At 38.9% G+C, this 15,458-nt stretch overlaps 1 protein-coding gene across 3 annotated transcripts; it reads left to right on the top strand.

Moving 5' to 3' along the window:
- Window positions 1–84: 84 nt before the first annotated feature.
- Window positions 85–15,381, top strand: slc24a1 (solute carrier family 24 member 1). Of its 3 annotated transcripts, XM_051870009.1 has the most exons (11): window positions 85–257; window positions 1,079–2,273; window positions 4,911–4,973; window positions 5,523–5,631; window positions 9,008–9,058; window positions 9,262–9,345; window positions 9,858–9,949; window positions 10,742–11,011; window positions 11,107–11,196; window positions 11,321–11,487; window positions 12,857–15,381. In XM_051870009.1, exons 2-11 carry the CDS (start codon window positions 1,236–1,238, stop codon window positions 13,104–13,106), a joined length of 2,214 nt encoding a protein of 737 aa, XP_051725969.1. In that variant the 5' UTR covers window positions 85–257; window positions 1,079–1,235; the 3' UTR covers window positions 13,107–15,381. The 3 variants fall into 3 exon arrangements, with proteins under 3 accessions (XP_051725969.1, XP_051725970.1, XP_051725971.1); XM_051870010.1 differs by lacking the exon at window positions 9,008–9,058; XM_051870011.1 differs by lacking the exons at window positions 9,008–9,058; window positions 9,262–9,345.
- Window positions 15,382–15,458: the final 77 nt, after the last annotated feature.

Below are 15,458 nucleotides of genomic sequence, written 5' to 3'. Positions count from 1 at the left end.
TTATGAATGAGACGTATATCAGCAAAATAATTGGGATAAAATGGTTCAAGACGTAATGAGAGTGTGGGGAGAGAGTACATCTAATCCTCTTAGCAGACTTCAGGTATTAGGTATTGTGCTGATCCACGCTGAAGAGCTGTCCTGCGGTGCGTCCTGCTTGACCTATAGCAGCGCCCACAGCATCCGTGCCTTTCCCTACAGCCCAGCTGTGAGACAGCAGCGCTCAACTCACCGCCGCGAGCATCGTCTTTCAACCGGTAGGTTTCTTTAGCGTGTTCTGAATTGTTTCTTACATGAGAGCAGATGAATTTTTATATACGCTTCTTTGTTAATATAGTTTATTAAATACATATTAGGATTTTATTTAGCCCAATGCTGATATAAAAATAGCCTACCTGATGCCACCACACAGTCACACTTTATATTTCAGTGTTTATGCTAATGTGTTTACAAAATACTTAATGTTTCATTGTTTTTATGCTGTGCTACTTGCAATGACAGTGAAGGGTTGACAGAAACTTTAATAGAAAAGAGACGGATATTTTCCATGCTATGTTTGTTTAGACTGAAATGTTAAAGAAATGCTTTTCTTAATAATTTATTAAATTAGAAGCAGTGTCGTTTTTTTACTGTTAAAGGGCAATATTTATCCTTTGGAATTGATTTACAGGGGGACTTTTTATGGCGTTTTTCCTAACCATGTAAACCATGCAGTGTGCCATTCATAAATGATAGATAGATAGATAGATAGATAGATAGATAGAAAGATAGAATAGCATAAATAAAAGGTTAAACAACTGATGAATTAAGGGCAATTTATTACTTTCAGTGGCATTTTTGCCAATCTTCAGAAATTTAATTCACGTTTTAAACAATTCACATGAGTGCTTTTGACAGTGTCATTCTCGAAAAGCTAGAATTGTTAAAATGTTATTGATTTAATCCAAAGCAATGTGTTAGTTAGATGAGATACAACTATTAGAAGAAACTATAATGGCCACAGTAATCTGCTGATCCTACATTCAGTGTTGTCTGTACAACTGTTGCACTCAGTATTCCTCCTTTTATCCACTGTAAGGTCTGTGAGAGGAAACCTGCACCACAGAGAAAATGAGATGAAACAGTCTGAGAGAGAGTCCTGCATACCCCTTCATCTTTTGGGGGGAAATTCTGGATGTTCTGGGTGTCATTGCCCTAAAAAACAACTCAGTGCCCTTTAGGAAACATACTAGAAAATGTTCCTGACTCGAAGAAAGAGACTTCAGCTCAGCAGGATTATATTTCTTCTGTCTGGGGTTTTCCTTTGTTCTTTATATCAATTCACTATCAGAGCCAGACTTCCAGAAGCCTGGCCTGAGCCCCAGATAGCAGGACATGTAGATGAAGGCTCTGGACTTGGTCTCGAACAAGGACTGTTGGAGATGACAAAGACTAATTTGACCACAGTTGAGCCAAAGAACACCAACCACACAGATGGGGTCCAGCCGTCAGAGACAGCAACATATATACCCGTCCAAACAACATCTACAACAGAGACGCCTACAACAACCACAAACAGGACAATTGTCCATTGCATTTATGTGGATCCAGACCTTCCGAAACCCACCCCAGTTCCTACTCCAGCAACCGATACGACCACTCTGGTGCCCAACACTACAGCATCCAGACCTGGTGAGGCACCACACATGAAGGGCGAGTACCCGGAGGACATCTTCTCCATTGAGGATCGACGCAAAGGCTGGGTCATTCTCCACATCTTTGGAATGATATACATGTTTGTTTCTTTGGCCATTGTCTGCGATGAGTTTTTCGTCCCTACATTGGGGGTTATCACAGACAAACTGGCGATCTCAGATGATGTGGCCGGGGCGACCTTTATGGCCGCTGGAGGCTCTGCTCCCGAACTTTTCACTTCCTTGATCGGTGTCTTCATTTCTCATAGCAATGTGGGCATTGGAACCATTGTTGGCTCAGCTGTCTTTAACATCCTATTTGTGATCGGAATGTGTGCGCTGTTTTCACGGGAGATGCTTTACCTCACCTGGTGGCCTCTCTTTCGGGACGTGTCGTTCTACATCCTCGATCTCATCATGCTCATCATCTTCTTCTTGGACAACACCATTATGTGGTGGGAGAGTATGTTGCTGGTGTGCGGTTATGCTCTCTATGTTACTTTCATGAAGTTCAATGTTCAGATTGAGCGTGCCTTTAAATCTCAGCTCAGGAAACACAAGAACATTGTCAAAGTCATCGCGGTGGAAGAACCTGAAAAGGTACGCCTCATTACTTTTGCCAATAATATATAGAATTAGAATTAATCTTTGGGTCAGATATTTGGGCACAAAACCATGCTGAAAAACCAAGCATAAACCAGCATGAATTCCATGTTGGTCCAAGCTGGTTTATGCTGGTTAGAGCTGGTATAGTGCTAGCTGGTGGACCAGCATAGTCATGCTGTTCTCAAGCAAAACTGAGGAGGTGTACCTAGTCTACCAGAACTCGCGATACCCATGCTGGTGACCAGCAAACAAGCACCCAGCATCCCATGCTGGTCCCCAAGGATGCCCTTGGGGTTTCTGGGCCCCCTGGCTAACTTCTCATCCAAATTTCTGTGATTGAGTTGTGGGTTGGGGGTTGTGGATTTGGCGTGCTGAATTTCTCCATCAGTGGAGAGGGGGATGGGGTGGGTTTCGGAGCACCGAATTTCGCCCTTAGAATTCTCCTAAATGACCTAATCTAGAATTGTCCTAAAAGAGACTAATAACGTATTTAAAAGGATAGTTCACCCAAAAATGAAAATTCTGTCATAATTTACTCCCCCTCAAGATGTTTCAAACCTGTATGAATTTATTTGTTCTGCTGTACACAAAGGAAGATATTTGGTAGAATGTTTGTAACCAAGCAGATCTCGCCCCCCATTGACTACCATAGTAGGAAAAAAAAAAAAAAATACTAGTCAATAGGGGGCGAGATCTGCTTGGTTACAAACATTCTTCCAAATATCTTCCTTTGTGTTCAGCAGAACAAATAAATGATGTAAGAATTTTAATTTTTGGGTGAACTATCCACATTTATACACATTTATACACATTTTATTAGTACTGGGATTCAAACCCAAAACCTTGTGCATTATTAGCACCATGCTCTACCATGTTTGCTTCAAGAACATGGATTGCATGTTAGCAATTTGCATAGCATTTTAATAATATTTCTCACAGAAACATTTATTTCTGTTTTGGACATGTTTTAATATAGCTTTTTTTGCATTATGATATCAGGACATTTGTACAATTCTGATATGTTTGATTTTATGCACCAAATCAAAATGACATACATGCTCATAATAGAAGAGGTCATCGTATTTGTCATTTGCAATAAAAAAAGAGCCCCAGATGAAAAATTCAGCATTGCTTGTCGCATTATTTACATTTATTCATTTAGGAGACACTTTTATCCAAAGTGACTAATTGTGTATTTAATACACATTTTATCAATACTGGGATTCAAACCCTTGTGCATTATTAGCAATTTTCATAGCATTTTAATCATATTTATCACAGAAACATTTATTTCTGTTTTGGACAGTATTGATGATTTCTGCTGTGGTATATCTTCTAGTGATGAGGAACCACTATAATATCTGCTCATGGATGTGATAGCAGAGATATAATAGCATCCCACTCAGGTGAATGTGAGTCACTTATGTTTATTCATTGAACAGATACGCATGGGTTTGTGTTTTCCTTTGATAAACAGAAATGAAAAGGATCTCTTGTCTGCTGGGGCCAGACATTGTTAATGAGTTGTCTTGTAGCAGGCGAGGTATTTGGAGCAGGTGCATTTGGCTCACGGTGACAGCCCTTATCTGTATTGGTGACACTATCGTCTCACATAATAAAATTGTGTAGTCATTTTCACAAGTTCCTTTCTTCATCCTGAACATCCCTCAGCTTAGAAGCTGTGGTGAGAGGGAGGTTTAGAGAGATCAACACTTGATAATCTGTCATAACATCTATGTGATCACAATCACCTGAGAAGGAGACTTTAAGCTGCAGTGACGAACAGTCTATGGGTTATTGTAAATGTGTTTTATACTGTAAAAAACGTATATTAATAAGTGGACAGGATATCATTAATCATTCATGTGATCAAAATAATATTAGCCAATATTAAATTATGTTAGAGACCCTCTGGACAGGTAAAATGCTCTCTGATCCAAAGACGTTCACTTAATCCCATGAGGGTCTGCTGTGATGTACAAACTGTGTAACATATAGAGTGTTTAAATCTGATAAGTGTGATTGAAGCTTATATAGTGTAAGACGGCTTACTAGACCCAGAGCACCTAGATCTCTGTCAAACTAAACCCACTGGATTGAATTTATCACAGATAAGTAACTAGTACAGCAGTAATGATAAAATACAGAATTTCATATTTTATATATTTGGGTGCTCATGTATGTTGCAGTGTTGTTATTGTAAACTATTAAAATGATTTTCGCTATAAATAAATATGGCATTAAATAAAATATAAATATTAGATGAAAAACTTAAACTTAACAAGAAAATGTAAAAAAATAAATAAATAAAGTTCAAGTTTGAAGCACTAAAAATTGGCAAAAGACAACAAAACTACTAAAATTTAAATGAAAACTGAAAATATAAAAATAAAAGCTAATTTATAATATTAATAAACCTGTATGCTACATCCTCTTACAGTTTTTCTTCGATTTAAATAAATAAATAAAATTGGTCTCCTTTCAGTCTGAGGGCATGTGAACGAAAATTTTATCAACTTTGCAACAGACTAGTCACTTTTATTCTCCAAACAGTAGAATATGAAGTGAAAGTCAAAGGTCAAATCAGTACCTTGCATCCTCTATAATGTTTCAAACTGTTTTTGCACACAGGACAATGGGACTTCAGGTGAAGAGAACAGGCCGCCTGAACCAGAAGACAAGAATCGATTAAAGGTAATCAAAAATATGCAAATATATGTTCATGTATAAATAAACATATGTAAATATGTCAATAGGTCTAGATTCAAAATATGTGATTCTCTGATAACTCATAAAAAATACAGGTGTAATTTATCTCTTACTATTTTAACCAAATGGAGCTACAAAAATAATGAGAGAGTACTGGCCCAAACTCCCATTACTGGTTGAGCCAGTGAACATAGCAGTGTTTTAATAGCCAACATATTTGAACTTTTCTGGAAAATCAGCCTACAAATGGCTTTTTATAGTTGTCAAGCTAAGATATGAGGAAGCATTGTAACATCCAAAAAATGACACATTTACAGATACACACAACAGTCTTGTTGGATACATTTCACATGTCCTGTCAAATGAATATGGGATTATTAATTTAAGTAATATACTTAATAACATCCTGTTATACTTAAATAACATATTTTTACTCTTCCTGAAGTCTACTTGGCAAACAGAATTTGTCGGTTCTGATATAAATTCTTTTGACATGATCATTTAGCGTGAGCATATTTCTCCTGTCTTGTGTAGCTGAAGCCCACACTGCAGCGCGGGGGCAGTTCTGCCTCTCTGCACAACAGCACCATGAGGAACACCATCTTCCAACTGATGATTCACACACTGGATCCTCTTGGAGAGGGTAAGAGCCCTTCAGTGTCTGAGCCCTCATAATGAAAACTCATTAAACAAACCCAGCACGAAGGCAATACTAATTTCAATTCTGGTGGTTTAAAGTGATAGTCCACCCATAAATGAAATTTCTGTCATTATTTACTCACTCTCATGTCGTTCCAAACCTGTATGTATGACTGACTGACTGCAGATCATGGAAGATATTTTGCAGAAGGTTGGGAACCAAACATTATCCCATTGACTTCCATTGTATGGATAAAGAAACACATTTGTGTGAAACACTTCTGTGTTTCACAGAAGAAAGAAAGTCATACAATTTTGGAACAACAAGAGGGTGAGAAAATGATGACAGAATTTTAATTTTTGGGTGAACTATGCCTTTTAGAAATGTTTGTGAAAGCTGTTCACAAGATTTTTCCACAATGTATTTTGAGTAAATGTTAGCATTAAAAGACCAGGAAAGGTAAATAATAAGAATGTAGTGCTCTTTTATTACTTGAAGACTCAAATTATGCCATTTTTTGTTTGATGATTGTTATTTGTACAAAGTGGTTGATTTGTGCACTACTGGCTACACCTTTTTTACAGACTGTTTTGTATATCAAAACACAAATTGTATATGGATCAAAATGCCAATCATATGATATAAGCCTATATTCACTAAGGCAAGTGCTGTAATAAGTTCAGAAGTGTAGCAGGAGAGTCCCTTTGTCCTTCTCCTAGTACAAATGGATTAGCAAAGCATGTTCCATATGATGACAGCACTAAGTCCAGATTGATACTAAGAAGATAAATAGCTCTTTCTCAGTCTATGGAGTGGAGAGTGATTCATAGTAGTGAGACAAGGGATAGCCCACCGCAGTGGCTCTGTGACATTTTGTCAAGTCACATCAATGTGAATGTCACCATTTAAACATACACTATATTATTTTCGCATTGCACATGGGTTCTCTAACAAGATTTGTAACTAATTTTAGCATCACAAAAATGCATACGTGTAAAGCAGAAGCCCTGGTGCTGGGGTCCTGTGGGTCAGTGGTTTGATGGCTGGGGTTGGTCCCCTTGACCTTCAGCCTGTCCTCAGGAGGCTGCGCAGCACCTGCGCTCTCAGGGTCCTCCCAAAAACCTCCCATTACTGTGCTGCTCCATCATTAAGCTGCTTTTGATTGAGCTCATAAAGGCTAGATGAGAGACAGGCTCCAGCAGCTCAATCCTGTTATTGTGATAGGGTCCCTGCTGTAGTCAATGAGACACATTTAAAGGTTCATTAGTACATATATACATTTGGGCTGATAAATTACTGACAAGTACTTAACAACTAGTTTAAAAGGACCTCAAACTGCCTTAATATACTCTGTGTACTCTGCATGCCAGTCATTTAAATCTCAAAAAGGAATGTCTGGGTCACATTTCACCCCAAAAATAATAGAAGCAAAATCTTAAATTCCCCATGAAGTTTTTTGGCTTTTACTATGAATATGTTAGTCTTACCATTATCTTTAAGCTAGTGTGCTCCAAAACAATGACAAAATTTGCATTTAGAAGATATAAGCATTCAAAACTTACAGTCTCTTACTTCCGCCAATATGGATCAAATTTTGACATCACCCTGCACTTCAGCTTCTCATCAGATTTTCTGTCCAATCAAATGCTCTCTAGAATCTAAAGCGTCCCGCCCCCTACATTATAAATAGAAAAAATGTACTATTTTCTACATAGTGAATGGCGCATAGAGCACTATATAGGGGCTAGGGAACGATTCAGACAGTGTAAATATGCTTTCCATTGGGGCAAATGATGTCTGATTTCACGTTAGTGTCACGCGAACCGCCGCAGCGTGCACACAGTCTGCCCCGGTCCAGGGACAATATAACATATGCGTGAGTCAGCGCATACCAGAAAACGTATCAGACCCATTTGAATTCTGCACAGAATGCTGTATTTTAAAGCGACATGGAGAAGATTAGGAGGAGCAGTGGTTAGATTAAGAGGAAACTGCAGTTACTAGCTCAACAGCTCTGGCCGAGCTGTGATATAAACGAAACGCTATTGGCTAATTTAAAAAAGGGGAGAAGCTGTTTGATATGTCCCGCCCTGTCTTCCTGTTTCAGTGGAAGTTACATCAACACATCGAATAATGCTGCGCATTTCAAGGCACTTCACATTTTTTTTGTTGCTTTTTTTTTCCATTTTTATGACAATTAAACACCCTACCCCCAAAGCAAAAAAAAAATCTAAAAAAAAAAATTACTCTCAAAAAAGCATACAGTATATAGTATATAACTGTCACAATATGTGTAGTAATCCAAGATGCGTGATGCAGAAACTAGAGATAATCATGGTACGTTTACATGACAACGATGTACTAAACATGGAGAAGTTTTTCCTTTGCATTTTTCACATACAGACGACAATGTTGTCAAAAGATTTCCGTTCACACGGATCCACGAAAATGACCAAAAAACGCTGTATTATGCTGCCAGGCCAGTAGTTGGCGATGTCACTTTGTAAAGAAACACTACGCGCCTCTAGACTAAACAAATATGCATGACGTCATTGTTCACAAATTCATGATTTTGCCATTTACACTGAGACGATACCGGTATAGTTTTCAAAAACATACACTTTGAAACCCATTTTCAAGTCCCCAAAACGCAGTTGTCGTGTAAATAAATGGCCAAAACGCAAGAAAAGTTTTCTGCTTTTAGTTGAAAATGGTGTCGTGTAAACAGCCCCACAGTTCTTTAATCAACACTCAGAGTACACAGGAGAATGCTGGAGCAAACACATAATTCACACATAAAACAAAGACGATAACCTGACAAAGGACAAAACCAAACAAGGAGCATAAATACACTGAGGTGTGAATCATAAGTAATCATAGAAAAACTAGGGAGCAATGAGTAACCAGGGAAACTAGAACTAAACAGAGTGGAGAAACAGGAACTAATGGAAACAAAACAGAATGTCAAAATAAGAGTCTACATAACGGAACATAAACCTGACAATAGCAATCTCTATATATCAACTTATCAAATGATATAAGCATAATATAAATATATAATAATATATATAATATAAAGACTTTATGGACTGTGAAATCATTTGTTTTAAAAAATCATGTAATAATTCAAGAAATCAGGCTTGATGACCCAAACATTTCTTGACATTTTTCATAAAATTCACATGACTTATTCATTTATACTTTGACCTGTCCACATTTTTCTTTGAATAAATCCAATTATAAACTTCTAACATTTAACAATGCTGCTTGTTGGCATCCAAGTCAGTGCAGACATGAGTAGTTTTGAAGGGCAACTGAAGATGCATTTGTAAAACTCACCATGGTATTTATTGTATATGAATCTACTTTTACTCATTAGAGTCAGTGTTTAATGGAGATGCAAAGGCTAGAAGCTCTTTGGAATGTAAAGGTAAGGGGCTTAGTGTTTGTGATGTTATTCTTGTGATGTGATTGCTTTCTTGTAGTAGTCAGTGAGATGACGTGAGAAAATGACGTTTTGTATTACGTCTGTGAAATTAGGGCTTTTGTCATTTGTGGTACTGCCATTGTTGACCCTGACAGTGTCAGTCAAAGTCTACATTCAAGCTATATTCTTCCTTTCCTGGTTTGCAGTGAAATTTAAAGACAAGGCTCAGATTTTGAACGACATGGCCCGGGGGAAAGTAGAGAACAAAAAGAAGGAAAAATCTGGTGAAGGTGAGATTTTACCATCTTAGTCTGTTCTATTATGATTGCACAGAGCTTTGTAGACAGGTCGGTACATTGTCCTACCTCACAGATGAGCTCTGTTGCATATTCAAAATGGTTATTAATGTTGCATTTCCACAAGCGGTAACGTACCAGCTGTGTGCTGGATGAAAGGTACAAAGAGAGGGCACGCTGCCAGGAGTTTGGCCCGTTTTGCCCTCTACACAGCATCCCGCATTCCATATTTCCACCTTTTGTTTCTACTTGAGAGCTGCTTTACACATTAGCTGACATAATGACCAAGCTCCATCTCATGAATTAAGCATGAGTGGCTTGGAATCAATGCGGATTATCTTGTGAAGCAACTGTGGTGTTTGAAATTGCCGCCAAACGATATAGCAACATTACTCACTCCTATTGAGAAAATCTTCACTCCACATCTGAGAGGAGCTTGTAGTATTGCTACCTTTAAGAAGTAAATGCAAACTTGATTGACATTTTATCATCCTGGTTTAAATAAGGTGATGGTCAAACGGAGCAGCCCAATGATTCCAAAGAAGCGGCCCCAGGAGCCAAAGAAGAAGACGCCAGTCAAAAGTCTGAGGCACAAAAGGTGGGCCAATTGCATCTCAAAAAAAGTTTGGAAGAAGAAACAGAAGCTCTGAGACACTTGTGTGCTTTTAATGAGCTTATCAGTTCTTTACCTTGTTGTAAAGCTGACAGAGACGATATGTCAAACATAGTATGTGGAACAATTCACCTAGAAAGTCCATCATCATTTACTCACCCTCATATCATGACTTTCTTTTCTCTGTGGAACAAGAGCTTTGAAGAATGTACTAGAATGCCATTACAATAAAGGAGAACTAGAGCTTTCAAGCTTAAAAAAGGACAGAAAAGAAATAAATTTAATGGTGTTGTTCTCTATGATGTGTTTAGAGGAGAAGTATAAATGGCTACTTCATGACCTAATCATTCTTTTTAGTTAGATTTTTTGATACATCAGTTCATTCGGTTCCCAAAACTGGTCTGAATGATTGATTCACAATCCAGTTCTCGCCTCGAGTTCAACTCTCAGACTCAGTAATAGCAGTTTTTGGGTTAGCAGCTCACTGGAGGTGAAGATTATCTTTGAATTTGATTAAGCCATACCTATTTATTATGCTTTTATTGTGGTTTTGCATACCTTTTGAAGCTTGAAAGCTCTGGTGGTCCCTATTTATTATAATTACATGGAAAAGAGAGCTGTTCCACAGAAGAAAGAAAGTCCTACTGGTTTGGAACAAATTGAGTGCAAGTAACTGATGATAAAACTTTTTTGAGTGAACTATTACTTTGTTCTCCTAATTCCTTATTTTCTGTGTGAGTATTGTTTCCACCTGTCTCTTTCTTGCTCTGTGTTAAGGAAGGAGACACTGCAGCAGAAGGAGGCTCAGAGAAGCCAGGAGGTTCAGGTGATTCAGAGGATGATGAGGAAGATGACAGTGATGAAGACAGCGACGAAGACAGTGATGATGATGAAGATGATGATGATAATGAAGACGAGGCTGAAGGAGATAGTGATGAACCTCTGTCCTTAGAGTGGCCAGACACCAGACGTAAACAGGCCACATATTTGTTACTGTTGCCCATTGTCTTTCCACTGTGGCTGACAGTTCCAGATGTCAGAAACCCTGTGAGAACCAAAAGAAAACATCACATGTTTTTCTTGTAGATTTTTTCCGCTTTTCACATGTGATAGAACTGACATGTATATATTGTGCTTCACAGGCATCCAAGAAGTTCTTTGTCATTACCTTCCTTGGCTCAATAGTATGGATTGCTATATTTTCCTACCTTATGGTGTGGTGGGCACATCAGGTAAGTGTAGAAACCATTATTTGTTGCTAAAATGTATTTGGTCACTTAAGCCAACAAAAATGTCACTGTATTAGCAAATATAACATTAAAACAAGTCAGCATTTACCAAGATTTTCTCTCCTAGGTGGGTGAGACAATTGGCATCTCTGAGGAAATCATGGGTCTTACCATTCTGGCTGCAGGAACATCAATTCCTGATCTAATCACCAGTGTGATTGTGGCTCGAAAAGGCTTGGGAGACATGGCTGTCTCTAGCTCTGTAGGCAGCAACATATTTGACATCACCATGGGGTAAGATGACTGAAACATTCAATAATCAGTAAATCAGATGTTTGATAGTTGGAAATGATGTGCTCAGTTTTAGTGCCGGTCGTCGAATGTGATCTGAGTGAACTCTACGGTTTGTGTTCGCACGTTTCAAGAGAGACTGTCAGTCTGTGTAGTGATGGGGATTTTTCAGTGACTCTTTCTGCAGGTTACATTGTTTCACCAGTAGGTGGTGACAAGAGTCTTAATGAGTGAGTCATTCACTGACATCGATTTGTTTGACAGATTCATTCATGAAAGAAACAAGTGTGGGTAATGTCCTAATACCCACACTTGCAGTCTTGGCTACTTGAAAATGAGTACACATGACAGGAAGTAAGTGTGCAAGACTGTCCCAGGTCGGAAAATTGGCAAAGTGGTAGGGTGCTTCTCAAATGGAAGGCTGCGTCCTAGTAAGGCTGCATATCTCGGATGCCACGTCATCAAGTGTCGTCAAAGGCAGTCTCAATTTGAAGGATCCTTGTGTAATGAAGGCCAGCTAGTAGTTGCTGTGCAAGTAAACCTCACTCCTCTGATCTCAAGAGATGCTCTAGCGACTGATGCTAGGGGTTTGCAGCCTTTAGCCTCCTTAATAGAGCGTCCGACTCCCACGCCGGAGACCCAGGTTCGAGGCCCGCACAGAGCGGGGCGAGTAGGACCTGGGTAGAGGGGTTACATTGGTGCCGTGACCCGCATGGGAGTGAGGTTTAGGGGGGTGAATGTAACGAAGGCCAGCTAGTAGTTGCTGTGCAAGTAAACCTCACTCCTCTGACCTCAAGAGATGCTCTAGCGACTGGACCTGGGTAGAGGGGTTACACTTGGAAGGCAGCCTTCATTTTGCATCCTTCATTCAGCTAATTTTGAAGAATGCATCAAGTGTATCCTTTGCATCCTTTAATCACCCAAAATTGACGTAAAACTGACAGAAAACGAGTCAGCTCTGGGCTTGGTTTGTTATGAAATGTAAGACAAAAATAATGTTTTCGGAGATGAAGGCATACATGTTCTCTTTTGCTTTGGTGTAAATTAATCACTTACTAAACTGCCAATAATGTAAGCCACTGGGAGACTACAGATGGTTGTCATTCACTGTATTGCATTAATAGAAACCCAGTTAATATAAAGGACTCTAGCCTACAAGCCTCCATGGGGTATTGATTGGATTATTGGTTGGAATTGATTGGCAAAATAACAAAAAAATATCTGGCAAAACTGTTTAAAATGTAAGTTAACCTGTTTTTGAACTGTTGATTATTTCGCAGTCTCACACTTGCAATCTCACTATTGGGATGAATGCATACCGAATAAATCATTCTTGTGCTTTATTGCTTAATTATATCTTTCACTGTTACAGGCTGCCAGTGCCATGGTTGATGTTCTCGTTCTGCCATTCGTTTGCCCCAGTGACTGTGAGCAGTAATGGGCTGTTCTGTGCCATTGTGCTGCTCTTCCTCATGCTCCTCTTCGTCATTATCTCCATCGCTGCCTGTAAGTGGAGGATGAATAAAGTGTTGGGATTCACCATGTTCATCCTGTACTTTGTGTTCCTGGTGCTCAGTGTCATGTTAGAGGATCGAATCATTATATGCCCCGTGTCCATCTGAGCACACCTGTGGTTTTCACTCACATCCATGAGGATACAATCCTGTCATTCGAAGCGTTCTGAACTATAACTTAATGTATCACATTTAAAGCATCCGTGGACTCACTGTGTTGACTTATTCTGTATTACACATGATTTTTTTGTGAAGGGATGCAATAACTGTTAAACACTTTTTTTTTAGCTTGTGTTAAAATTAATGCAGTAATGTCACAGGTCCTGTCCCAAATGGTCACCATTTGTGGTATCCACACTTTAGTGATGTAATGCCATATGGATTGTTGGCTGGTAGACTGCATGTGGTCCCACCAGTGTGGGCTTTGCAAAAGGGCACATTAAGGCCACATACAGAGGCACACTTGAGCTCCCTTTTGAACTGTAAAATGACAAATAAGACACCCTACTACTGCCCTGTGGACTTGACAAACACACTATGATTATGATTGCGTAATCAAAGGCCACAGAAGTGTTCCATTCGAGACAGGGCCACAGGGTACTAAATATGGAAAATCACTTTTTTTTTCTTATATGCTCACTTGATGGTTTGAGAAAACCAATGATGCAAGTCAACCATTATTTTCCTATTGGGTTTATACCAAGACATGCATGTAAAACATACGTTCACACTGTCAGTTTTTGGGATTGATAACCACATTTACTGAGTCTCGAAATGTCCTGTTCAAACAGCACATTACAGTAGCATCTCAAATACTGTCTGTATAAATGTGCAATGGCAGTCAAGCTCTTATCTTACCAGTAAACTTATCAAATGTGACCAAAGTAATATCAAAGATGGCGACGTCCATAAAACTGAAAAGTCTTATTAATTTTGATACAAGTATCCAATCGAGTTCATCAGTCAAATCTTCATTAACCGACAGCAGGTTTTATATCTGTGTGAAGAGCGGAGAGTTTGAGTCGTGCGGGAGCAGCTCCGACTGGTGGATCTAAAACATTCAGATGACACGCATCTCATATCTCCATCGCTTTAAGTTTCCGAAAGCGAAACCACACACGAAAACCCGAAACACACGGTAGAAACGTGTGTTTGCGGCTCTCTCGCACTGTATGACGAGTCCGGTTCCGTTCACACAGCGCGGGTTTTCTGAGAATGTGGTTGTGAGTCCTGAAAATGTATGGGTGTGAGTTTGGTTATAGAATGCTGTGTGTGAACGTAACCAGGACTCAAATACAGGACTGACATCCATATTCTGCTGCTGTGTGAACTTGGCGACACACAAAATCACTGGTTACACCAGAAATTTACAATAATAAATGCACAAAAATATCGATGTCCAGAAATTAATTTATTGACATAGAACATGTTTAATGCGATAGTTGCATCCTCACATCTACTATAAGCTAATACAATATGTTGTTAGTCTCTAGTGTTTACATTAGGCCTAGTGAATAAATACATCCGCATCAATAATTTGTGTAGCCTACTGGACTGTAGACTTTTTGTTAAAGGGATAGTTCACCCAAAAATGAAAATTGTACAATTTCGAATGTACAACCACACCCTAATCCTACCCTAACCCTACCCACATCTCTACCTCTCCACCCCACTGGACATCCAGAGAGGAGGAGCTGGCCATCATAGACTCTGCAGTGAGTACCATTTGAAATGATGACAGAATTTTCATTTTTGGGTGAACTATCCCTTTAAGGGTGCCAGAGGTTCTTGGTTCTGATCCTCCCGTTTATTTTTTTTTTCTCATTAAAACCAAAGATGTTCATCAGTGATTGTATATCAAGAGCAGGGACACGTTTATGTGCATTTTGTTTTGTGATTTCACCGGAACAAATAGGGAGTCTCCGCAACAGCGTTAAAGGGTTAGTTCACCCAAAAATGAAAATAATGTCATTTATTCATCATTCATCTTCGGAACACAAATTAAGATATTTTTGTTGAAATCCGATGGCTCAGTGAGGCCTGCATAGGGAGCAATGACATTTCCTCTCTCAAGATCCATTAATGTACTAAAAACATATTTAAATCAGTTTATGTGAGTACAGTGGTTCAATATTAATATTATAAAGCGACGAGAATATTTTTGGTGCGGCAAAAAAACAAAATAACGACTTATATATTGATGGCCGATTTCAAAACACCGTTTCATTAAGCTTCGGAGCGTTATGAATCTTTTGTCGAATCATGATTCGGATCGCGTGTCAAACCGCCAAACTGCTGAAATCACGTGACTTTGGCGCTCCGAACCGCTGATTCGACACAAAAGATTCATAACGCTCCGAAGCTTCAGGAAGCAGTGTTTTGAAATCGGCCATCACTATATAAGTCGTTATTTTGTTTTTTTGGCACACCAAAAATATTCTCGTTGCTTTATAATATTAA

The sequence above is a fragment of the Ctenopharyngodon idella genome, chromosome 18 (genome assembly GCF_019924925.1).
Source record: "Ctenopharyngodon idella isolate HZGC_01 chromosome 18, HZGC01, whole genome shotgun sequence".
NCBI classification, from domain to species: domain Eukaryota; kingdom Metazoa; phylum Chordata; class Actinopteri; order Cypriniformes; family Xenocyprididae; genus Ctenopharyngodon; species Ctenopharyngodon idella.
The sequence above is the reverse complement of the archived record's forward strand: the minus strand, read 5'-3'. Positions and strand labels throughout refer to the sequence as shown.